Source organism: Acinonyx jubatus, chromosome B1, assembly GCF_027475565.1.
Source record: "Acinonyx jubatus isolate Ajub_Pintada_27869175 chromosome B1, VMU_Ajub_asm_v1.0, whole genome shotgun sequence".
NCBI lineage: Eukaryota > Metazoa > Chordata > Mammalia > Carnivora > Felidae > Acinonyx > Acinonyx jubatus.
Window position 1 is genome coordinate 190,015,654 of NC_069382.1, and position 25,892 is coordinate 190,041,545.

Consider the following 25,892-nt stretch of genomic DNA (forward strand, 5'->3'; position numbering starts at 1 on the left):
TGACTGACAGAATTTGGGAAAGTGATGTACTTACTATTACAGTTTTATTGTAAAGGATGCAGTGAAACAGCCAAATGGAAGAGATCTATAGGGCAAACTAAGGGAGGCATGGGGGTGCAGAGCTCCCATGACCTGTCTGGGTATGCCACTGTCCCGGCCTATCTGTGTATCCACCAACCTGGAAGCTTGAGCCTAGTTGTTTCAGGGTTTTTTATGAGATTTCATTGAGTAGATATGTTTGATTAAGTAATTGACTATTTGAACTCAATCTCTAGTTCCTCTCCCCTACTTGGAAAAAGGGTGATGGGCCTGAAAGTTCCTGCCCTGTAATCACCTGATTGTTTCTCAGCTGACCAGTTTCCATCCTGAATCTAAGGTCCTCACATGCCCAACCCCTGCTCGAGTCCCCTCATTACCATAAACTCACATAAAGTTGAAAGGGACTCCAGAATAACAAGACATTCCTATCTCTCAGGAAATGCCAAGGTTTTTTGAGCTCCAAACCAGGAATTAAGATCAGATACATTTTTTATTACTCCATGAAAGAATAATAAAATGAACACATATACCTACCATCTAAGTTAAATGGAATGCTGAGGTACCTTTGTTAAGTTTCTTATGCCTTTTTCTGAATGTATTCCCCCTTCTTTCCTTCCCAGGGGAAACCCTGTCGTGAATTTTGTGTTACTCATTACCTTTCTTTTCTTTCTTTTTTTTTTTTTTTTGGTGGGACTTTCTCTTTATTTTAATTTTTATTTAATTTATTTTTTTAATTTACATCCCAGTTAGCATATATTGCAACAATGATTTTAGGAGTAGATTCCTTACTACCCCTTACCCATTTAGCCCTCCCCCTCCCACAACCCCTCCAGTAACCCTCTGTTTGTTCTCCATATTTAAGAGTCTCATTTCCCTCCACCCCCGTTTTTATATTATTTTTGCTTCCCTTCCCTTATGGTCATCTGTTTTGTCTCTTAAAGTCCTCATATGAGTGAAGTCATATATTTGTCTTTCTTTGACTAATTTTGCTTAACATAATACCGTCTAGTGCCATCCATGTAGTTGCAAATGGCAAGATTTCATTCTTTTTGATTGCTGAGTAATACTCCATTGTATGTATACCACATCTTTATCCATCCATCCATTGATGGACATCTGGGTTCTTTCCATACTTTGGCTATTGTTGATTAGCTTTCTTTTCTTTAGAGTTTATTATAGTTTTAAGGCTACGTAGATGTATCCCCCAAATAAGTACTTATCTTTGCCTTTTTTCACCTTAATATAAATGGAGTTATATTACATATACACTTTTGTAACTGATTTTTTTTCCACTTAATACTCTTTGTAAGAATCTGAAGTGCAAATTTATGCATGTAGCTATAGCTCATTCTTGTTCACTACTAGATGGTACAGCATTACGTTTTAGAAAGAGGGCACACTTGGGGCGCCTGGGTGGCTCAGTCAGTTAAGTGTCTGACTTCGGCTCTGGTCATGATCTCGTGGTTCGTGGGTTCAAGTCCCACATCGGGCCCTGTGCTGACAGCTCAAAGCCTGGAGCCTGCTTCAGATTGTGTGTCTCTCTCTGCCCCTCCCCCACTCACACTCTGTCTCTCTCTCTCTAAAAAATAAATAAACATTAAAAAAAAGAAAGACAGCACACTTGAATTATCCAGTCTGTTTAGTATTATGAACTAAACTGCCATCAGCATGCTCAAACATGTGCTAAAATTTCTCTGGCTAATAATGCCTAGAGGTGGTGTTAGGGACTGAACTGTGTGTCTCCCAAATTCATATGTTGAAGCCCTAACTCCTGATATCTAAGAATGGGGCTGTATGTGGAGATAGGGTCTTTAAAGAAATAATTAAGTTAAAATAAGGCCTTTGAGAGGGGGCCCTAATCCAGTCTGACTTGTGTTTTGATAACAGAAGGCAGTTAGAACATACAGAGAACTCATGGAGAGAGGAAAGGCCGTGTGAGGACACTGGAAGAAGACACGTACAAGCCAAGAAAAGGGCCCTCAGGAGGACCCAGACCTGCTGACAGTTTGATCCTCAGAAGTCCAGCCTCCAAAACCAAGAAAATAAATTTCTGTTGTTTAAGCCATCTCATCTGTACTACTTTGTTATGGCAATTCTGGTAAACAAATACAGGTAGAATTGCTAGATGGGAGTATGTCGGTGTGCAGCTTAACTAGTGGTACTCACGTGTTTTGCTAAAGTAATTGGACCAATTTGCAATCCTACTGTCAGAATTCTGTTTTTCTTTTTAAGTTTGTTTATTTTGAGAGAAAGAGATCGCAAGTTGGGGAAAGGCAGATAGGGGGAGGGAGAGAGAGAGAGAGAGAGAGAGAATCCCAAGAACGCTCTGCGCTGTCAGAGCAGAGCCCAATGAGGGGCTCAAACTCAAGAACCGTGAGATCATGACCTGAGCCAAAATCGAGTTGGACCCTTAACCGACTGAGCCACTCGGGTGTCCCTCCTCTTATTTCTTTTTGTACTAGTATGTTTTGTTTCCCATTTCACTTTCTTTGTCCTATAAATATTAGGTGTAGTTAATACTAATTTGAAGAAAATGAGTTATGTAACAAAATATAAGAAAATTAGAGGGAAGTCACATTCTTCTACAGCTTATATAACTGAACAGATGCTTTGAAATCAGTGATGTGAAAAAATCTTCTATAAGCCTGGTTACACTTCACTGAACTATCTTAGAGTTGCTTCATCTGTCTGATATGTAAAAGTAGCCTGCAGTGGCAGACTCACTGTTTTCTTTTTTAGTAACTCCCAGTGAACTGATGGGAATTTGCAAAAACAATGGTTGTAGGTATATGACAAATTAAGTCATCATTAAACGCCATTACCTTGATTATTTCCTAACACAATAGAAATATGTAAGCTGATAGGGAGAACAGAAGGTTATATCACTGAAAAGTTTCATGCAATGATCCCTTTGTAAGAAAAAAATATCCCATGCAATTTCACTAATGTGTAAATACAACAGAGAAATAATCCCAAATAAACACAATGCAAATAAAAACGGCGACATTTTATTTAATGTGATGAGTGTGCTGTCTTTAGGAGTTCGTTCCAGTCGGATACACAAAGGTAATTCCCACATGCCTGATACACTATTAACCCTGTTTCTTTTGTTTTTAATTGGATTAACTATTTAAAAGTATTAATAAGTAGTGCTATAGTAATTCTGTTTTTTTAATGGGCAGTCTTCATGCAAAAGAATGATAAAGCCAATATCTCATAATCATTGTTCAGTGTTTATGAAAAGTGTTAATGTTTTATGTTCTTCTCGAGTATAATTGATTTTCTGATTCAGAGTTTTAGAAAGCAAGTGAATCTATCCAGATATTTTTCTTGAATGTATCAAAGGTTTGTTTGTGTGTGTGTTTGTTTGTTTCTGAGACGTGATGGTTAAAAGTTTGAGACAGGACACTAACAATAAAAAATAGACAAAATATTTGAAACACTGTTTTTCAAGATATGAGGCAACGAAGGATGTGAGCCCTTGTGGAGAGGAAGCAAGGTGAGTTCTATGATTGCTCCAGCTTACTGCCTTGGGAGAGTTTCTAGGCCACTGCACAGGGAGGGGGGAAACGGAGACAGTCTGGTGAAATCTTAGGAGACAGAGCTGAGAGTCCTGGTAGAGTTTGCAGCAGAGACCATTAGAGGAAAGAGAGCTGCACAGAAACAGCTCTAGAAATCTGGAAGGACTCTTCTTGAGTTTTTAGGTGAGTACTAATCAGCATATGCAGCTGAGGAAAAAACCACCCGAAAGTAATAGAGCAGCTCAAAGGTCTGGGAATAATGTCTGTTCCTACAAGACAGACTGGAAAAGAAAACCTCATCATTCTCAGGGCATTGGGTAGAGTACACAGAAAGGTTTCACCTCCGTTGTGGGGAGTAATTAGTCCTAGGCTGAGCACTGTTCTGTCTTGCCTTGCGTTTAAAGCAGGACCTGAAAGCATCAAATTATTTCCAAGGAACTGTACCAGAGCAAAGATTTGTAGAAATAAAAAAATATCTAGTACCCAGAAAGATAAAATTCCTAGTGTTTAGCATCCAGTCAAAAACTACCAAAGATGTAAATAAGTAGGAAAATAGGACCCATGATGAGTCAAATCAATTGAAACTGACAAGTATGTTAGAATTTGCAGACATTATATTGTAACTATTCCATTTGTTCAAAAATCAAGTAGAGACATGGAAGATGGAAAGACACCAACCAAACTTCTAGAAAGAAAGTATAATATGTGAAATATAAAACACCGGTTGGAATAAATGGCAGATTTGATATTGCAGCAGAAAAAAATTAATGAGTTTGAAGACCTGTCAGTGGAAACAATGCAAGATAACAGAAATTTGTAAAAGCATCCAATATGTTGAATAGACTAAGGTGTGGGGAAGGAATTTGAAGAACCTATTTGAAGAAATGATAGCTAAAAAGTATTTAAATTTTGATGAAAACTATAAACCCACAGATTCAAGAACAATGAATCCCAAGGACAAGAAGTATGCAAAAATGTTCACCAAGGCACATCATAATTGTTTAATACCAATGAGAGATTAAAAAAAAAAAAAGTGAGAGAGACAAGAGGATAAAGGCACTATTTGCAAGTAACTTGGAAACAGTTAAAAGACGAGGATGAAATCAGATTTCTTTCAGGAAACAAATTGTAAAAGTCAGTATACATGATGTATTAGAAAAAGCCCTGTCAACCTACAATTCTATGCCCAGAGAAAGAATATTTAAAGATAAGTATTTATTTAAGTGTTTAGGTAAAACATAAGATTTATTTAAAATATCTTTAAAACAGGGGCGCCTGGGTGGCTGAGTCGGTTAAGCGTCTGACTTCGGCTCAGGTCATGATCTCATGGTCCATGAGTTCGAGCCCCGCGTTGGGCCCTGTGCTGACAACTCAGAGCCTGGAGCCTGCTTTGGATTCTGTGTCTCCCTCTCTCTCTGTCCCTACCCTGCTCGTGCTCTGTCTCTCTCTGTCTCAAAGATAAATAAACATTTAAAAATAAATAAATAAATAAAAATAAAATATCTTTAAAACAAAGGCAAAATACTTTTCCAGGCTAAAGCTGAAAGAATTCATCACTAGCAGATCTATTAGACAAGAAATGTTAAAGGAAGTCAAGTCTTTCAGGCAGATGGATATACACTGGAGACCAAAAAACTGATCTGCGGCTTGTTATTTAAGCTTTAAGGTTAGAATGGATTGCACATTTTTTAAGCGCCCCAGTATGGTGACAATTATTGGAGCCTGGTATTAAGTACATGAGGGTGTTCATTATACTATTGTCTATTCTTATGTTGGATTTTCCACAAGTTTTTTTTTTTTTGATTTACATTACCCAACAATATATTATCTCCTGTAAATAAATCCAATTCAGTTTTGTACAGTGTTTTATTTATTTATGTATTTAGTGCCTTTGTTCCTCATTTTATTTTATTTTATTTGGCATTTTTAAAATTTATTTTTTTAATTTGCATCCAAGTTAGCATATAGTACAACAGTGTTTTCAAGAGTAGATTCCTTAATGGCCCTTACCCATTTAGCCCCTCCCTCTCCCGCAACCCTTCCAGTAACCCTCTGTTCTCCTTCTTTAAGAGTCTCTTATGTTTTGTCCCCCTCCCTGTTATGTTCTTTTTGCTTCCCTTCCCTTATGTTCATCTGTTTTGTATCTTAAAGTCTTCATATGAGTGAAGTCATATGATATTTGTTTTTCTCTGACTAATTTCACTTAGCATAATACCCTCTAGTTCCATCCACGTAGTTGCAAACGGCGAGATTTCACCCTTTTTGATTGCTGAGTTATACTCCATTGTACATATATACCACATCTTTATCCATTCATTCATCTATGGACATTTGGGCTCCTTCCAACTTTGGCTATTGTTGATAGTGCTGCTATAAACATGGGGGTGCATGTGTCCCTTCGAAACGGCACACCTGTATCCCTGTATCCCTTGGATAAATGCCTAGTAGTGCAATTGCTGGGTGGTAGGGTAGTTCTATTTTTAGTTTTTTGAGGAACCACCATACTGTTTTCCAGAGTGGCTGCACCAGTTTGCATTCCCACCAGCAATGCAAGAGAGATCCTCTTTCTCCGCATCCTCGCCAACATCTGTTGTTGCCTGAGTTGTTAATGTTAGCCATTCTGACAGGTGTGAGGTGGTATTGTGCAATGTAATATTTAAACGACATAGATCTGTACTAACTGATCTTGCTACATATATCAAAGTGTTATGCAATTTGTTCTCATCAAATTGGATTTTGAAATCTACAGACTACAGTAAGAACTATTGCTTCTAATTGTTATAAGATAGTAAATAAATAAACTGTGCTGTCTGCAGAGATTTTAATTAATTAGCTGAGACTTAAAGGTGTACATACTGTATCCAAACATGATCAAAGAAAGCATGTGAGTCTCTTTCTTTTGTCTCACAATGTGCTTTCATGATGATAGTAAAGTTTCATCAGTAACAATGGTGGACTAAGAAATTAGACCGGGGACTTGAATGTATTTTTCTCCTTTTCTTCATCAATAATTTTAGCTTGTTTCCAAGTAGCTTTTTGATTGTAAAGATCTTATGCTTCCATTTTTAAGGTAGCAATTATTTGATAAGCCCACAAATTAAATTATCTTTATTATAATCTTCTGTACTTTTTTTTCTTTTTAGAATGCAGCTTGAATGACGGCACCTGGCTGGCTCAGTTGGTGGGGCATGTTACTCTTCACGCCAGGGTTATGAGTTTGAGCCCCACACTGGGTATAAACACTGCTTAAAAATAAAAAAATTTAAAAAAGGAAGAAGAAGAATGTAACTTTGATGAAGTAAAGCTTTGCTGTTTAAACATTTTTGGTGGTGTCTGAGTGGCTCAGTCGGTTGAACATCCAACTCTTGGTTTCAGCCCAGGTTATGATCTCACAGTTCGTAGGTTTGAGTCTTGTGTATCAGTGCAGAGCCTGCTTGAAATTCTCTCTCTGTCGCTCTCTCTCTCTCAGTGCCCTTCCCTGCTTGCACTCGCACACACACCCTCTCTCAAAAACAAATAAGCTCTGTTAAAAAATTTAAAAAATAAACACTTTTCTCCATATAGTCATTACCTTACATTCCAGGTTCAGCCAATGTTCAGTTGAATGTTCAACTCAGCGTTCAAGTTGAGTTCGAATACTGTTTTCACTTCACACTTAAAAAAAAATTATGAACTTTTTAAAAAGTAATCTCAAAAAACAAAAAATAATCTCTACATCCAACATGGGGCTCAAATTCATGACCCCAAGATCAAGAGTCACACACTCTACCAACTGAGCCAGTCAGACATTCCTTCACTTCATACTTTTTTATTATTTTTTAAATATAGTTTATATGCAGTTGTATTTATGTGCAATTTGTATTAGTTTGATTAAAATGTTACAATTTACAAAGTTGAAAATGTCCTACTACATAGTTTCTGACAAATGGACTGAACATCTGTAGCTGAAAATCTTGATACTTCCTGTCTGTAGCAGATGAAATTCCTTCACACATTAAGCCACAAATAATTGGATTATATTAGCCAAACATTTTGTACAATTATGAGCTTTCCCAGTAAAGCAATAGTTAAGGTGACCATCTTATACCAGGAAAGCAAATGAGAAGTCAGCAATCAAACCATCCTAGTGATTCATGTTTTATTACATCCTTTCCATTGGTTGTTTCTTATTTTTTTTTTTTGTTTATTTATTTTTGACAGAGAGAAAGAGAGACAGAGCATGAGTGGGGGAGGGACAGAGAGAGAGAGAGAGAGACAGAATCCGAAGCAGGCTCCAGGCTCTGAGCTGTCAGCACAGAGCCCGACGCGGGGCTGGAACTCACAGACCATGAGATCATGACCCGAGCCGAAGTCGGACGCTCAACCGACTGAGCCACCCAGGCGCCCCTACCTGATTGTTTCTTATGACAGTTGCTACGACTGATGATGGTATTTGTGGCAACAGGCAATAGTCCTTGCTCAGACTTTAAGCAGGTTGATCTGGCATTTTCTGTTAAAAAGGTTTGCTGGTTTCAATTCACAATTAGCTTGTGACCTGTTGTTTAAAAAAGCACTATACTATGCCATTTAATTTGCATTTAGAGGCAATATGAAACATTGCTTAGTCTCATTTGAATGCAATCATGAGTCTTTCCAGATTTATGTGTCAGATAGGAGAATATTCCTACTTAGTATGTAACTCATAAAGAATACAAGTTGTTTAATATGTGATACAACTTCCATCTTTACAAATATTGAATTCCTGGGCACCTGGGTAGCTCTGTTGGTTAAGCGTCCGACTTCAGCTCAGGTCATGATATCACGGTTCATAAGTTCAAGGCCCACATCGGGCTCTGTGCTGACAGCTGGGAGCCTGCTTCAGATTCTGTGTCACCCTCTCTCTCTGCCCCTCCCCCTCCCGCTCACACTTTCTCTCTCTCTCTCTAAAAAATAATAAAAATTAAAAAAAAAAAAACAAATGTCGAATTTCTGTAGAATATGTCGTGTTATGCTAGGCACTTTTACTGTGTTTTCTCAGGGATTGCTATAAAGGTTAAAGATCTTGCCAATTAGCATATGGTTATTTAGTGCAAGAACCAAAGAATAGAACCTAAGTACTGTGACATGTATTCAAGTGTCCTTTACACCTACCATGATTCAAATCATTAAGCATGGGATAAAATTTCATGACTTTTTTTCAAATTTCATGATTAATAGTTGCAATTTGTAATAGTACTATAATACAGTTTATAATTTTTCACATTAAACTGGAACTTATTCAACAACTGGTAATGTCTTTTTAAATGAATCTTAATTGATACCAGTGAACTGAAAACACAACCAATGTTTGAAAACTCTGATCCAGTTAGCAGTTTGGGTGAGTTTTCTCCATTGATACCTAATGTTTAATAGGCTCCAGTTTCATAAAAATAAAACCAACAACAAATGCCTCATATATTTAGAATCTGAAAAGTCAAGTCAATCTAAAAGATTTGCATTACATGAACGAGATAACTAAATGGTCTCTTTTTTTTTTTTTTTTTTTCAATCCAAAGTGTGCTTATTGGGATATTTTCCCACTCATCTTGATTCGGGATGCTTTTAGTGCTGCTTCCGTCTGAAGGAGCATCCTTCTGTAAGCCTTGTTTTTCCTTCTGCAGGCTGGCAGAGGACAGTGGAGTGGCCAACACACACAACTACCGTTTGTGCATGGCTACAGATGATGGTCATTTTGGCATTTCACGCCCATGAAGTAGGAGTTGGGGCTCTGCCCCAGGCGCTTCTTCTGTGCTTCCTCTTCTCTTCCAGGGAGGAGTGGAGGACCCTTTGCAAGGGTCATGTTCTCGTGGGGAGGTCATCACTGCCGGATAAATGGTCTTTCTAGAAAGAGTGTGTCAATAGGCGCTTGCAATCCAGTCTCCAGTAGGTCACAAGAAAACTGAATCAGCTTCCCCTTGCTTCAGCCGAAGGGTTTGGCATGTGGTCTTGCGCACTTCACTTGTGACCCAGATTCCTTTGGAGGGGTGCTTTGGAGAACATCCCTGCATTTTATCCTGTAGTCACCAGAGTCCTGGCAACAGTCAAATGCATCTCAGCTGAGAGCCCACGATCTTTGTTTTTGTTTTTTCCTGAAATGCCAGAATTTCTGTGTAGTTGTGGATTTAGGGCCAGTGAGTCTCATCTCATCCAAATTTGTGCTGCTTTCCTCAGATAAACTCTGGCTCTTCTCAAGTGGCATATAAATTATTTTTACTACATTTAAAAACATTGAGATTTTCGTACGCACAGAGCTCCGTGCTAACCAGTGGGGTTGCTCAGGGTTGTGGGGAGGGAGAGACAGATGTAGCTTGGCATGTATGTTCCCTGTGGGCACTCTGTGACTCAGATATCGTATACATCTAGCATACTGCCAGGGTGGCCCCACAGAAGTTTGACCAGATTTGCCGAGGTCACTTAAATAAGGCAGACCATCTGAAGGGAGAAAGAAATGAGTTGGACCAATACGAAACCATTGTTGCAGGGAAGGAGGGATTTGAACATGATGGTATGGCTGTACCTCAAATTTGTCCTGGCTCAGACCCCTGACAGATCTCATGCCCAGGGAGCTAGAGGGCTCTACGTGAGAGCTCTTGCACGAAACTCACGAGGCTGAAGCCAACCCTCCTTTAACATTATTTCACAGGGAAGAAAGCCATTCTGTACCACTGTGGCACCTAAGCTCATGATGAGGATCAGCACACGGGACCCCGAGGATGAACGGGAGAATCACAGTGGCTCGTTTGTCATGGGAGGCAGCGGCCTAGCTACAGTGGGAGAGAATCTGCTCCTGAGCATGTCAGAAACATCCCTCGGGAGTCCAAAGTTCTTGGTAGCAATGGTGGATTTTGCTAAAGCTGCAGTTCCTGCACCTGCTGGAGGAGCCATGAATCGTTAAGGTTCTTATGTTAACGATATTGTGACCTCCTTTGTACCTGTGGGCTCTTGGGGAGACATGGTCATATAAAGATGAACAAAAGTGTCCCTACTTTCTATCTTTTTTAATTTATTTTTTAAAATTTATTTTGAGATAGAGATAGATTGAGAGCAGGGGAGGAGCAGAGAAAGAGAGAGAGAGAGAGAGAGAGAATGAGAACCCCAAGCAGGCTCTTCACTGTCAGTGCAGAGCCTGATGCAGGGCTTGAACTCACGAACTGGGAGATCATGACCTGAGCTGGAGTTGGACACTTAACTGACTGAACCATCCAGGCATCCCAAATGTCCCTACTTTCAAAGAGGGCTCACTTTAGTGGGGAAACAAGAGATGCTCATATCAACAGGAATGTGCTGGGTTCCTCACCAAACAACACATTCTGTAGAAACTGCCGTTAAATGTTTGAACTAATGGAGAGTCATTTATCCGATCTATGTTTTAGAAAAACTTCTGACTAGCTGGTTTGGAGGAAGGATTGAATGAGAAGAAGCTAAAATCAAGGAAACCGGTCGTTTGATCAGAAGGTCAGTGGGACCCAAACTAGTCTGTATCAGTGTGAACAGAGCAGAGGGGATGAGAGATGTTTAAGAGGACTATGTGGGAGCACCTGGCTGACCCAGTAGGTGAAAAGCATGCACTCTTGATTTTGGAGTCATGGTTCAAGCCCCATGTTGGGCATAGATACTACTTTTAAAAATAAAATTAAAGGGCTCTGAACTGTCAGCATGGAGACTGACACTGGGCTAGAACTCACAAACCATGAGATCATGGCCTGAGTCAAAGACACTTAACTGACAGAGCCACTCAGGCGCCCCAGCATCCAGCTTTTCATTTCGGCTCAGGTTGTGATCGCGTGGTTTGTGGGATGGAACCCCCATATCAGCCTCTGCACTGACAGTAAGGAGCCTGCTTGGGATTCTCTCTCTCCCTCTCTCTGTCTCTGCCCCTCCTCTGCTCACAAGCATGTGCCCACGTGCTCTCCCTCTCTCAAAATAAACAAACTTAAAAAAAAGATTCATACATCTTTAAAAAAATAAAAGTAATCTCTGCACCCAACATGGGGCTCAAACTCATGACCCCAAAATCAAGAGTCGCAGGCCCCACAACCTGAAACAGCCAGGTGCTCCTAGAGGCAGTATTTTGCACACTAAAAGATACGAGTTCTGGGACTAGACTGCCTCGATTTGAATCTTGGTGCCACGGATGGGAATGCCTTGGGCAAATCATGTATCCTGTCCATCCCAGTTCTTTCATCTGTGAAATGCGGATGGTAATAGTGCCTACACTCATACAGTCATTCTGTGTGAATAGATCTAACTGAATACCAAAAAAGTCCTTAGAAGAGTGCCTTGTGCTGAGGTTTGTTTGCTATCGTTATTCTAGGTAGGGTAACTAGGTGAACAGCAATAAAAGTCACTGAAATGAAAATACAGAGGATTGGCAAACTCAGAGGACAGAGAAAATGGTGAGTTCACTCTTGGGACATACTGAATCTGGTGTTCCTGACCCAGATAGTCACATAGTGTTAGAAATGAGCAGGTTTTTCCTTTAGGGCTGATTTACTGTGTTGGTGGTAAGTGAGAAAGTAGACCAGCTGGGATTTGAACCAAAGCTGGTGTGCTGAACCACTACAATGATTTGAACCATTTTGAAACCTCTGGCCCCTGAGTAGCTAAAATGAACAACTCAGGAAACTACAGACACTGGCAAAGATGTGGAGAAACGGGAACCCTCTTGCACTGTGGGTGGGAATGCAAACTGGTGCAGCCACTCTGGAAAACAGTGTGGAGTTTCCTCAAAAAATTAAAAGATCTACCCTATGACCCAGCAATAGCACTGCTAGGAATTCACCCAAGGGATACAGGAGTGCTGATGCATAGGGGCACTTGTACCCCAATGTTTACAGCGGCACTTTCAACAATAGCCAAATTATGGAAAGAGCCTAAATGTCCATCAACTGATGAATGGATAAAGAAATTGGGTTTATGTATACAATGGAATACTACTTGGCAATGAGAAAGAATGAAATATGGCCTTTTGTAGCAACGTGGATGGAACTAAAGAGTGTTATGCTAAGTGAAATAAGTCAGGCAGAGAAAGACAGATACGATATGTTTTCACTCTTATGTGGATCCTGAGAAACTTAACTGAAGACCATGGGGGAGGGGAAGGGGGAAGGGAGGCAAACCATAAGAGACTCTTAAATACTGAGAACAAACTGAGGGTTGATGGGGGGTGGGGGGGAGGGGAAAATGGGTGATGGGCATTGAGGAGGGCACCTGTTGGGATGAGCACTGGGTGTTGTATGGAAACCAAGTTGACACTGAATTATATTTAATAATAATGATAAAAACCTCTGGCCCCTGACATCTCTTAATACTAGAGTGTATTAAGATATGGCATCCTATTTTATACACTGTTCGATGTTTAATAATAATAATACCTATCAGGGCACCTAGATGGCTCAGTCGGTTGAGCATTTGACTTGATTTGGGCCCAGGTCATGATCCTAGGTTGTGGGATTGAGCCCTGAGTTGGGCTCTGCGCTGAGCATGGGGCTTACTTAAGATTCATTCTCTCTCTCTCTCTCTCTCTCTCTCTCTCTCTCTTTCTCCCTCTCCCTCCCTCTGCCCCTGTACCCCGCTTGCACTCTCTCTTTCTCTCTCTCTCAAATAAAAATTAAAATAAGAATACCTATCATTTACTGGATGGCTATTATGTATCAGGCATTACACATACATTGTCTTCAGTCTTCACAATACCCCATCAACATGTCATAAGCAATATTTTAAAGCAGTGGAAACTAGGGCTCAGAGATGTTCAGAAACTTGCCTATAGTTGTACAACTTCTAAGCAGCAGAGGAAAGATTTGAGCTCAGTTCTGTTTATTCCCAAAGTTTGTACTATTTCTATAGTAATCTATCTTCCAAATTTGGCTCTATTACATTTAATGTATCATGTCATGTTTTGCAAATGATACTATGAGTTCCATGAATTCTATAACCACCTTATCAGGGTTGAAAAAAAGTTTTAGTTATAGAAGCATAGTAACTGGAATAGCATTTCTCAAACTTTAGTTACATAAGAATCCTATACAGAGCCTGAGTCCTTGCCCCAAATGTACTGAACCAAATGTCCAAGGGTGACTCTTAGAAATTAGGTCTTTTTTTTTTTTTTAATTTTTTAATGTTTGTTTTTGAGAGAGAGAGAGGCAGAGCACAAGTGGGGAAGGGGCAGAGAGAGACGGAGGCACAGAATCCAAAGCAGGTTCCAGATTCTGAGCTGTCAGCACAGAGCCCCATGAGGGGCTTGAACCCGCAAACTGTGAGATCATGACCCGACCTGAAGTCTGAGACTCTACCCTGACACTCTACCGATTGAGCCACCCAGGCGCCCCTGGAAATCAGGTCTTTAAAAGGACCTGATGTGATTCCAATGTAGGTTCTCCTAGGACCATATTTTGAGGAACACTAAGGATGGGGCTGGTTCCGGTGCTCGTGGCTCTCCGAGTGAAATCTTACGGCACTTACATTGCCAATACCATACAGAGTATTACCTCCTAGTTATTATTTCAGATCTTCTATTATTAATCTAGCTGAGAGCAAGCACTTAGCTAAGAACCTTGAAGCAGTGTGCACTCTGCCTCCTGTTCTGCCATGTATCATTTCCCACTCTCTGCACCCCTTTCCTCTGTTGAAATTCCCAGCAAAGCTGCATGGAAGGACTTGTGTTTCACAGAAAATAAAGTGTGATAGCTGTACAAGAGGAAGAGCATTGTGGTGTGGTGAGAGCATCAGACCTGGCTGCAAACCCTACTTCTGCCTCTCCAAACTTTAGTTTCAGTAAAATTGGGTTGGCGTAACCTACTTCACAATGTTGTGAGACGATGTGGTTCCTGGTCTGGTGTTAGTCTTTCAATAATTGGTGGCTGTGGTCAATGTGAAACACACCTTTGTGTTTAGAGAGGAGATCATAGAGGTACCATGTTGTATGCAAAGGGAGGGATATCATTTCGCATGAATCGGTTCACTTAGAGGCCGGCAAGATTAAATGCACGTAAATCTGTAATTTTTCGTGAATGATAGCATTCCTCTTATTTCGATCTATCCTAAAGCTGACCCAAATTGGACATTTACGTTTGGTAACATTTCACAACGATCTTTTAAAGTGTATTTATTTTGAGAGAGAGAGAGAGAGAGAGAGAGAGAGTGCATGCGTGCACGAGCGAGGGAAGGACAGAGAGAGAGGGAGAGAATCCTAAGCAGGATCCACACTGTCAGCACGATTCATGAATCCTGACATCGTGACCCAAGCTGAAATCAAGAGCTGGATACTTAACTGACTGAGCTGTCCCTGGAATATTCTTATTATATATATGTGTGTGTATATATGTATACATATATACACACACATATACATACATACATACATAGCATTGAATTCTTACTGTGCAAAGCCTGTTACACTTATTAACTCAGGTGTTTGCCACACAACACTTGAGGTGTCTCCTAGTTTATCAGTGAGGACCCAGAAATTCAAGGTTTGGGTAATTTGCTCTGGGTCCCATAGCATGGAAGGATGGAAACCTAAATCTGTCTGATCCTGTGCTCTCACTTCCAACATTAGTCCCGGTGAAATCTCGATATCTGGCTCCCAGCCTGACTGCAAACTCATGAGGGAATCTCGATCAGCATGGCCCAGCTAGGCCACTCCGGAATTCTTGATCCTTAGAAATTGTGAAATCATAAATGTTGTTTTAAACCACTAAGGTTCGGAGCAATTTGTTACACAGCAGCAGATAACTAATACCCTGAGAAAAAGAAGAAAACCTCTCTTGTTTCTTGTCATTTTGGGTCTTCAGTCACTTACAGCCCAATCTAATTGAATCCCTCCCTTCTCCAGTTTAATTAATTTATAGGATTTGCCCAAAGAACCAGCTTTCAAGGTGCTGTTCCTTGAGGCCCAGAATTCAGAACTGGAGGAGACCAAAGAGAATATCTTGTCTAATTTCCTCTTTTACACAAGCAAAAGCAATGGTTAATATTTAGTGCTTCCTATGCTAGACTCTACAAAGTTCCTTACAACATACAATTCTCAGGACACAGTGAGGAAGAACTCACTATCCCATTTTACAGAAAAGGAAACTGGATTCGCACTCTTACCCAGTCTGCTGTACTATCTCTCTACTGTTAAAGAATACTTTTCAAGTAGTTCAATTACAAGCACATGTCAATGTGCTATTATAATCTCGCACTTAAGGGACTGTAATAGTCTAAAATCACCTTGGTAGAGACATTTTAGGAAAAGTGAATGGAACTAATCACAGTAAAATGAATCACAATTAAACTAATTACAGTTAAACTAGTTACACAAAGCAAATAATGATTGGGTAAAGGTCAACTAACTCTTGATAGACTTATCTGGTTGGTTGGTGATTGATTTCCCATAATAGGTAAGCAGTTGTCTGGGAGAGTCCTTTTTACAGGTGTTGTAGATTGTATGTATTAATTACTTATCACGCCTTATCATTCTCAAAAGCTTCCCAGAAAGGGCAAGTGATTTGCCCAAGATCTCATGGATAGGTAGGTAGTGGCAGAGGGTATTTAAAAAAAAAAGGTATCAGCCCATGGGAATCAAAGGTATATATGACATTCCTGTTTCTGCCTATATAGCTGTCAGCATCTAAAAATTTTCTGGGAGTTGCCTTATGTAACTGCAGATATTTTTTGTACTGTGTTTTGGGTTTATGAAGGTTTGTTGTGGTTTTTGTTGTTTTTTTCTTTTTAGCTAACAGGTAGTGTTTTATTAGTTTCAGGTGTGCAATGTAACGATTCAGCAATTCCATACAACACCCAGTGCTCATCACAAGTGCACTCCTTAATTCCTCTCACTTATTTTTCCCATTCCCCCAGCCACCTTCCCTCTGGTAAGGATCAGTTTGGTCTCTACAGCTAAGAGCCTGTTTCTTGGGGCACCTGGGTAGCTCAGTTGATAAAGCATCCGACTTCTGCTCAGGTCATGATCTCATAGCTCACAAGTTTGAGCCCCACATCCAGCTCTGGGCCGGCAGCTCAAAGCCTGGAGTCTGTTTCAGATTCTGTGCCCCCCTCCCTACCCCTCCCCTGCTCACACTATGTCTCTCTCTATAAATAAATAAACATTTTAAAAAAGTCTGTTTCTTGGTTTGCTTCTTTCTCTCTTTGCATGCGTTTTATTATTATTTTTCATTTCCTTTAAATTTAGGTTAGCTAACATATAGTGTAATAATGGTTTCAGGAGTAGAATTTAGTGATTCCTCACTTCCGTATAACACCCAGTGCTTATACCAACAAGTGCCCTCCTTAATACTCATCACCCATTTAGCCCACCCCCCCCACCCAACACCCCTCCAGCAACCCTCAGTTTGTTCACTGTATTTAAGACTCTCTTAAGGTTTGCCTCCCTCTCTGTTTTTATCTTATTTTTCCTTCCCTTCTCCTGTGTTCATCTGTTTTGTTTCTCAAATTTAAATGTCACTGGTAAGGAGGAAGGAAACAGAACTGGTACTTCCCTAAATAATCCCCTCCGCCCCTTCTGTAGGCAGGATTAAGCAATTGCCTGCCAGATTTCATCATTACAATAAATGTAAGCCCGACAATTTACAGGAAGCTTATCGGTCCTTTCCGTTCCGAAACTTGCGATGCTTTTCCTCGCTACACGGTGCAAACAGCTGAGTCAAGTTGTCTTTGAGAGTAGCCACCTTTCCCTCAGGCCACATACACGGCAACATCCTGTTAGCTCATAATAGGCCCTTTGAGTGGAAGTCAAGAAGTTGGAATTCACGTGGCACCATTTATTAAGAATAAGATAAGTGACACACAGGTATGTTTAGGAAATGGAAGGCTCTTACTCGGTTGAAATTTTTGCAAAGAAACATTAGAAGCCATTATACACATTATTTGTCCATATTTGTAATGAAGCAAAACTATGTTCTTAGCATTATCTGAACTACTAATCTTCAAAAGGTAACCTAAGGACTGAGACTTCTATATTTGGACACATATAGTTTATGGGGTAGCCCGCGTTCTTTGCAGTAACCTTTGGCTCCAGGTCAGAGATTAAGAGCACATGTTAGTCATTTAGTTTGTTGACATAAACTAATGACAAAATTGTCTTTTCAGTGTAAGTTTAAGTGCATGTTCTAGGATGAGTAAGACATAGATTTATAGTCCTGATTTTCCACTAACTGGCTCTATGACCTTAGACAAATCAAGACCTCTGTCTAAACATCATTTCCCTTTTCTGTCACATGAGAAAAAATAGAACCTTCCGCATATAGTAGTTGTAAGGACTACACATGATAATTCATGTAAAGAATTTATAATGCCTGGTACATAGTAAGACCTTAGTAAAATTTAAGCATTGCATTCTCCTTTCTATTTCCACCTATACATTTTTCTTTTTTATTCCTCCCTCACTCTGTTCATCTTTTTTTTATTTCTGTCTTACCTATGTATCCCTTTATGTTTTACGTCTCTTCCTCTTCTCAGCTCTTCAGTTATCCTATGCCTTTGTATATGTCCAAGCAATTCTTTTTCTCATATGTAAGGCGCCAGCCAGCCACCTCTAGGGGAGACAGGGCCACACCTGTAAAAAAGGGCACAGTAAGAAGGGGCATCTGTATTCCAATCTGATGCCCTATCAGCTTAGCCGAGAATGGGAAGCATGTGCTCCAAAAATGCAAACTTGAAGTTCTGGAAAGGGATACTGAGACCCATTGTGGACACAAAGGGCCATCAAACAGGAAAATGTCCAAGGTGGTAGATAGCCACCCCCCCAACCCCTGCTTCCACCCCCCCCACCCCCTTCTCAATGCCGCTTGTATCTCTAAGGTTTTAAAAGAGCTAGCATCAACCTTGGCCGCTGGCTAGGGAGCTCTTGCCAAGGTGAAGGCAGTCTTATGTGTGTGTCATGCCAGAAGTGCCACAGAGGCTTGGTGGTCTAAAGAATAGAATCCAGCTAGAACTCACTGGAATGGCTTCCAAGTGACAAGCTGGGAAGTCCTGTGTCACAACAATAGGACCATGAGGCGAGATGTAGGCAAAGGTCCACTGAAATCTTTAAACCAAAGCCTAATTTTTAGGGGACATTTTTTGTTCAAATTTCAAGGAAAAAGTAGCTCCCCTCTCCCCCAAATCAACTATAGTTCTACCGCTAAAACACAGCCAGTATCAACATTTTGATATATCTCCTTCCAGCCCCTTTAAATGTATTCATAAAATGTAATTGTCATCAGATTGTAATATGCTCATTTCTGTATTTTTGACATTAAAAGTAGAGCATGTTCATTTAAAACATTGGGAAAAATAGAAAAAATGTAAAAGAGGGAAGGAATCACCTATAATTCTTATTATTCAGAGGAGACTTATTAAGATTTCGCCTCATCTATTTCTAATCCTTCTTATGCATGTTGTAAACGTGGGTGTGGGTTATACTGTAAGTACAATTTTGATCCTGCTCCTTTTCACTTAACACTTTACCGGACCCATTTCCTCAGTGTCTTTAAAACATTGTCCCTACCCTCGAAGATGCCTCCAGTCCTACGGGAAAGATGATTGTGGACTAAAGGGCAGGGTACACAGAGAAACCAGAGAGGCAAAGCAGGCGTACGATACAGGTTCGAATAAAAACTTGGGATAAGCATAAAATGACTCTATGTGCAATGAGCACTGTTGCTACTGATTATGTATAATCAAACATTTTTCCTCTTAGTATTAAAGATTTAAAAGTTATTGCCTAAATTCTGTTAAAATGCATTCTTATTAATGAATTTCTATAACTGAAGACCAACAGGTGCGTGTAGTAAAATAATAAAACTATACCAAAAGGTACATATTTGAAAGGTATTTAACTGCTTCCCATCTCAGAACCCCTGTTTACAAATTTCTGTTTTTATTCTAGAAACATACTTTTTGTTTTTTTAATGTTTATTTATTTTTGAGAGGGGGGGAAAAGGGCAGAGAGAGGGAGACAGACAATCTCTAGCAGGCTCTGCACTATCACTGCACAGCCTGATGTGGGACTTGATCTCACAAACCTGAGATAATGACCGGAGCTGAAATCAAGAATCTGTCACTTACCCGACTGAGCCATCCAGGCTTCCCCATACCTTTTTTTTTTTTTTTTTTTTTTTTAACACAAAGGAGATCCTATTTAACAAAGTATTCTCTACATTTTTCTAACTTAGAAAATCTTGATTTCATTCCATCCAGCAACATAGATCTATCTTATGCTTATGCTTTTAAGCATAAACATACATATATATATACAAACATATATATAAACATATATATGTATATACATATATATGTACAATATATGTGTAAAATATATATGTTAAAAGGTATATATATGTATATGTATACACACATATGTACATATGTATGTATATATGTTAAAAGGTATATATATATGTATATGTACATATACATATATTAAAGTAGGCTCCATGCCCAACATGGGGCTTGAATTCACAACCCTGAGATCAAGAGTCACATGCTTTATTTTTTTGTTTGTTTGTTTTTTTAAATAAAATTTTTTCAACGTTTATTTTTGAGAGAGACAGAGTGTGAGTGGGGAAGGGGCAGAGAGAGAGAGGGAGACACAGAATCTGAAACAGGCTCCAGGCTCTGAGCTGTCAGCACAGAGCCTGATGCGGGGCTCGAATCAGGAATGGTGAGATCATGACCTAGGCTGAAGTTGGACACTTAACCGACTGAGCCACCCAGGCACCCCGAGAGTCACATGCCTTATGAAATGAGCTAGCCACACACCCCATATCTTATGCTTTTTTTAAAACAGATGCCTATTTGTCCATTGAATGAATGTGCTGTAATCCAGTATCCTTCTGAGGGACATCTCGTTGTTTCCAGTGTTTTTGGTCATTATATAAAAAGTTTTATCATATCTTTATGATAAACTTTTCTTTCCATAGTGTTACAGGCTGAAATGTGTTCCCCCCTAAATTTATTTGTTGAAGCCCTAACCCTCAGTATCTCAGAATGTGACAATATTTGGAGATCAGGCCTTTAAAGAGGTGAGTAAGTTAAAATAAAGTGGTTAGGGTGGGCCCTCATCAAATCTTACTGGTATCCTTGTATGAAAAGAAGATAAGGACATAGACATACACAGGACAGAGGAAAGGCTCTGTGAGCACACTACGAGAAGGTGGCCCTATGCAAGGCAATGAGGGAGGTCTCAGAGGAAATCAGACATGCCGACACCTTGATGTTGGACTTTCAGAACAGTGAGAAAATAAATTTCTGTTGTATAAACTGCCCAGTGTGTGATAGTTGTTACAACAGCTCTAGCAAACTAATACAGTGACTCATCTATTATTATACAGTGAACACCAATGGGGAGATAGCATTCACTATTTAAATTAAAAAAAGAAAGTAAGGGTTTGGGGCAAACTACAGGCCTGTATATATATTTCCGTTTCTGAGGGCCATTTGCATATAAACTATCCTAAAGGAAAATGAAAGAAAGAAAATGGCCTTGCATTTCAAATCTGGCTATCTTTTCTTTTAATAATGCCGTCAACCCTACTAAAATCTTTACTCCTGAATCAACCTAGCCTGTTGCAGCAAACTGTTGATTGGCTGTTTTGACAGTGAGGATCAATTCTGGTACCGAGTTAGGACTGGGATTCCAACTGTTTTTGCAACAGCAACATTCTTCCATCGCTTGTTTTCACAACTCACCCCCTGTTGGGGAAAGTGCTGTGTCACTCAGATAAACAGAGTTAAATGCCTTAGATTTGACTTTCCTTGACCACTAAGCCTTTCCAGGGCCCTCCAAACTAGGGTTGGAAAATACTAGCCAAGAGGCCTACCATCATATTTTTAGGTCACCATGGAATGATTTGGCATCTCCCCCCCCACCCCCCCTCCCGTGTCATGCAGTTTTTCAGAGACAATGAGAGCAGAAAAGAAGGAACCCTCAATACACCAGGCACTAAGCGATGTGGATTTTCAGTGCTCTGTTCACATGTCTCTCCAGTCTCCTTAAGGTAGCCGATAGCTAGATGGTCTGTTAGAGTTCCTTCTCTGTCATATAGGAGAAGAAATCAGAGAGAGGTGGTTTAACTGACAAGCTTGGCCTCCATAACAGTTCCTGATCTGCTGTAGCTGCAGCGACCCATAATGAGACTACGCTGATCAAGGTCTTCTTTCTGGGGCTAAAGTTTAATGTAAATCAATCATTTATTCTGGATATAGCAGGTGATTAATTGCCACATTACTCAGCATATAGAGCTAATGTTAACAGCTTCTTTCAAGGGGAAGAATGATCCACAGGACTTATTTATTTTTTTATCACTTTACTTCTTTCATTTTGTCATCTTGAACAAATTCCCTGAAATGGCCACAGTCCAAAGTGGCTGTTATTATTGTTGAGCTGACTGCAGAGCTTCAAATTCTGGGTTACAGCAAAACTGTGTGTGGAAGGATTTGTTGTTGTTGTTAAACACTTATTTAATGTGCTTGCATCTGGGGATACACAGGTGAACAACACAGATACAAACAAGTATTGAGAAATAGAATACGGTGTAGTAAAAGTCAGTTAAAATGAGGAAATTACAGAATGCCAATAATTTCCCTCATTCCTTCTTTTTTTTTTTAAAAGACTTTTATTTTTAGGTAATTTCTACACCCAGCCTGGGTCTTGAACCTACAACCCCGAGATCAAAAGTTGCACACTCTACCCACCGAGCTGGCCAGGTGCCTCTATTCTTTCTTTCTTTTTTCCACAAATATTAAGTAGTAACGTATGATAGGCATTGTTCTAACTGCTGAGCATAAAACAAAATGCATGTTCTCTTGGAACACATTTCTCCATATAAACTGGTTCACCTAATTCTACATTTCAAGACAGCTGAGGGGAAAGACCCGAACGAAGTAAAGAAATAGAACGGAAATGAGACAATGTCTTCTGGGGGACATTAAAAAACATAGAAGCAAAGCCCTGGTGAAAGAGCAGAGTTTAAAAGAAAGGAGGGGAGGGGCACCTGGGTGGCTCAGTCGGTTGAGTGCCTGACTTCGGCTCCGGTCATAATCTTGAAGTTGATGAGTTCGAGCCCCGCGTTGAGCTCTGTGCTAACAGCCTGGAGCCTGCAGCCTGCTTGGGATTCTGTGTCTCCCTCTCTCTCTGCCCCTTCCCTGCTCATGCTGTCTCTGTCTCTCAAAAATGAATAAACATTAAAAAAAATTTTAAAGGGGAAAGGGGAAGAGGATGATAGAAATATTAAGGGCCCTATCTATGTTCTATTATTTAAGTGTTATTCTTGTTTCTTTAGTACAGACGATGCATAAACCATATCTCCGTACCCCGCACAACTAACACAGTGCCTGGGAGGGTGTTACTGGACCTAGATTCATATGGCCAGATTATTCGGTTACTAATTTGTGGGATGTTAGGCAATTATCAGAGTGTCTTCAGGACATAGTTTCCTTCAGGACTACCTCACAAAGCTGTTTTAATAATAATGGCTTACAGGCAGTATTTACTATGTGCCAGGTGCTAACATAAGCAGGTCAAATATATGAACTCTCTTAATTCTCCTAACAGTGACATGAGGAGGTATTTGTCTTAGCTCTAACGAAGATACCACAGACTGGATGGTTTATAAACAACTTCAACTTATTTCTCATGGTTCTAGAGGTTGGAAGTCCAAGATCAGGATGCCAGCATGGTAAGAATCCTTTTCCCGGTTGTGAACTGCCAATTTCCGCTTCTATCCCATGGCATAGGAAGCAAGCTCTCTAGTGACTCTTGCAAGGGCAACAATCAGTCACGACCTAATGTTCATGACTTCATCTAATCCTGATCACCTTCCAAAGGCCCACCTCCTAATACGATCACAGGGTGAAGCAGGGGGTCAACATATGAACTTGACAACACAAGCATTTAGTCCATAGTTTTGTCCCTATTTTCTAGAAGAGGAAACTGAGGCACAAAGACCTCATGTAGCTTACTCAAAGTCATACAAGCAGTATCTGGCAAAACCAGGTATCTTACTTTATCTCCAGTCTGTGCTTTTAACCGCTGCTCATACTTCCTGTCCATAAAGGGCACATAGTAAGATGAGAAATAAACAGATGCGCCCTATTGCAGGATTCTTTCTCACCTTCTATCCATCATTTATTGAATATTCATCAAACCCCTGTGTTGTCACGGAACTGTGACAGATAATGGGGAGATAAAGGATGAACAGATCCTGTTTCTTGCCTTCCCACAGTTTATAGTCATTAAGCAAATAACCTAACACTTTCAGGTTCTCAGCCTTCCCTGTTTTCTCCCGTTTCTCTGTGTGTCCATTAGTCCACCAACCAACCAGTCGAGGTTTGATCGTGATCTGCGGAGCCCGTGACAGGGTCTCCCTAGGTTTCCTTGAGGTCTGGAGGGGGCGGGGGCACGTGACCTGTGGGGAAGAGACTGACCTCTCGGCAGTGACCTTGCTGGTCTCCTTCCTCCCTGAATCTCGACTTAAAATGGAGGGATGTGTACCAAGGTTCTTTCCCCGCACTAACCTTCTGTGATCATTCGCCCCTCCCCCCCCACCTCCCGAGACCTTTCTGACACCCCTGACCTGGTGTTTCTGTGCTTAAGGTACATTCCAGCCTCCCTGATTCCCAAGGGACATTTTTCCTTCCTTGGAGGCGCCAGAATTCCACGCTGCCCTCCCCTCCGGCCTGCTGGGGAGGAGATGCCGCCCTGCCCCCAGACCCAGGCTGGGCGCCCGCCCCGAGCGGAGGGGCGGCCAGTGTCCAGTCGGTTCACGCGGCACCGTTTCCCTGTGGGTCCTAAGTTCTTGGAACCCCGGTCCTGGGCCACCCATTAGCCGGGGCCTTTGACCAGCGGGCAGGGAGGTCGAGCCCGCCACCTGGGCATGGCAGGGAGGCAAAGGGCGGCCTAGGAGGGCCCAGTGGCGCCCAGAACAGCCACCCGGGCGAATGGGCGTCACGGCCCGCGGCGCCCAGGCGCAGCTCCCGGCCCGAGCGCGGCCATTGTGCTCGGCGGCCTCGGCCTCAAGGCCTGGTGGGCGTAGCGGCAGCGCTGAGAGGGCCTCCAAGACGACACCCCCTGCCTTCGGATAATGTGTTTTATGTTGCGAAACAAATAGGGTAAAGACTTGGGTTTCTCTCCTCAGCAAGCGAAGGAGACAAGCACGAAAAAAACCCAGCAGGTAAGAGAGAGCTCCATCCGCCGCCGCCGCCGCCGCCGCGCGCCTGGTCACGTGGGCCTCGGGGACCGCATGGCGGCGGCCCGCGCGTCCCCGCGTCCCGGCCGGCCGAGTAGGCCGGGCGCGCGCGCCGACGGGGCGGGCGCATGCGCAGGGGGGCGCGCCGCCTCTGCCCCGCGGCGAGGGTGTCTATGGAGAGGCGGCGGCCGCGGCTGCTGAGGCAGAGGCTGAGGCGGTGGCGATGGCGCCCTTCCCCGAAGAAGTGGACGTCTTCACCGCCCCGCACTGGCGGATGAAGCAGCTGGTGGGGCTCTACTGCGACAAGGTAACGGTGCGCGGGGTCTCTTGCTCCGGGCAGCGCGGGCCGCGAGGAGGAGCGGGCCGGTCCCCGGGCGGCCTGGCCTGCGCCGCGCCCGTGGCCCCCGGGGCCGCGCCGCGCGGCTTGCCGCCTGCGCAGCTGTCAGCGCCGCGCTCGCTCCCCCGCACCCTCGGCGGGGAGCCCGCGCCCCCGCTCGGCCGGCGGCCTCGGACGTGCCCTCGGGGCCCGCGGCGCGGCCCCTGCCTGGCTGCGCACCCCTGGCCGGGCGGGCCCGCTGCCTGCGGCCGTGCGGAGCCTCCCGCCCCCGCCCCCTTGGGGAGAGGGGCCCCTCCGCGCCCCACCGACCTTCGGGGACCCCGGGCCGGCCACCTGCGCTGGGCTTCCTGTCCGCCTGGGGCCGTTTCTGCAGCTGTCCCCCGCCGCCCCCATCGCCGCCGCCCCTCATCCTGCTCCCGGCCGGTTTGGGGGCCCCCGGGTCTGTTTGCAGACGCCACCCACCCATCCATCCTTCCGAACCTCTCGCTCGCTTCCTGGCTCGAGGGGCAGCTTCTCCCAGCCACCCCCCTGCTCATCTTACGCCCCCCGGCCGTTCCCTGGCTTGATTTGGGAGAAACCCCGGGTTTCCTGGTCTAGGATGGGGAGACGCTTCGCTCTTGGTTTAGAGTTCTCTTTCTCCTTGCAACTTTTATTGTCCTGGAGCATTTCCTCGGCGTGGATCGTGTGATACGACCGCTACTCTCTGTTGGAATTCTTTACGTGGGCTCCAGTGAAACGGGCCTCGGAAAAAGTTGGTTTAACTGTGCGAACCTTTTTGGACTCTTGATTGGTGCAGCATTAGCTGAA

At 42.2% G+C, this 25,892-nt stretch overlaps 1 protein-coding gene across 2 annotated transcripts in view; it reads left to right on the forward strand.

Annotated features, from left to right (window-relative positions):
* Positions 1 to 24,578: 24,578 nt before the first annotated feature.
* The window catches only part of FBXL5 (F-box and leucine rich repeat protein 5), a 46,701-nt gene continuing 45,387 nt past the window's right edge, over positions 24,579 to 25,892 (forward strand). The window contains exon 1 of one of the 2 annotated variants that reach the window (XM_027039630.2): positions 24,579 to 24,733. Coding sequence is in view for 1 of the 2 variants with exons in the window: in XM_027039655.2 (XP_026895456.1) it covers positions 24,972 to 25,055 (84 nt within the window). In the remaining variant the exon portion in view is untranslated. Of the gene's footprint in view, positions 24,734 to 24,871; positions 25,056 to 25,892 lie in introns of those variants that run through there. The other variant, XM_027039655.2, reaches the window with a different exon arrangement.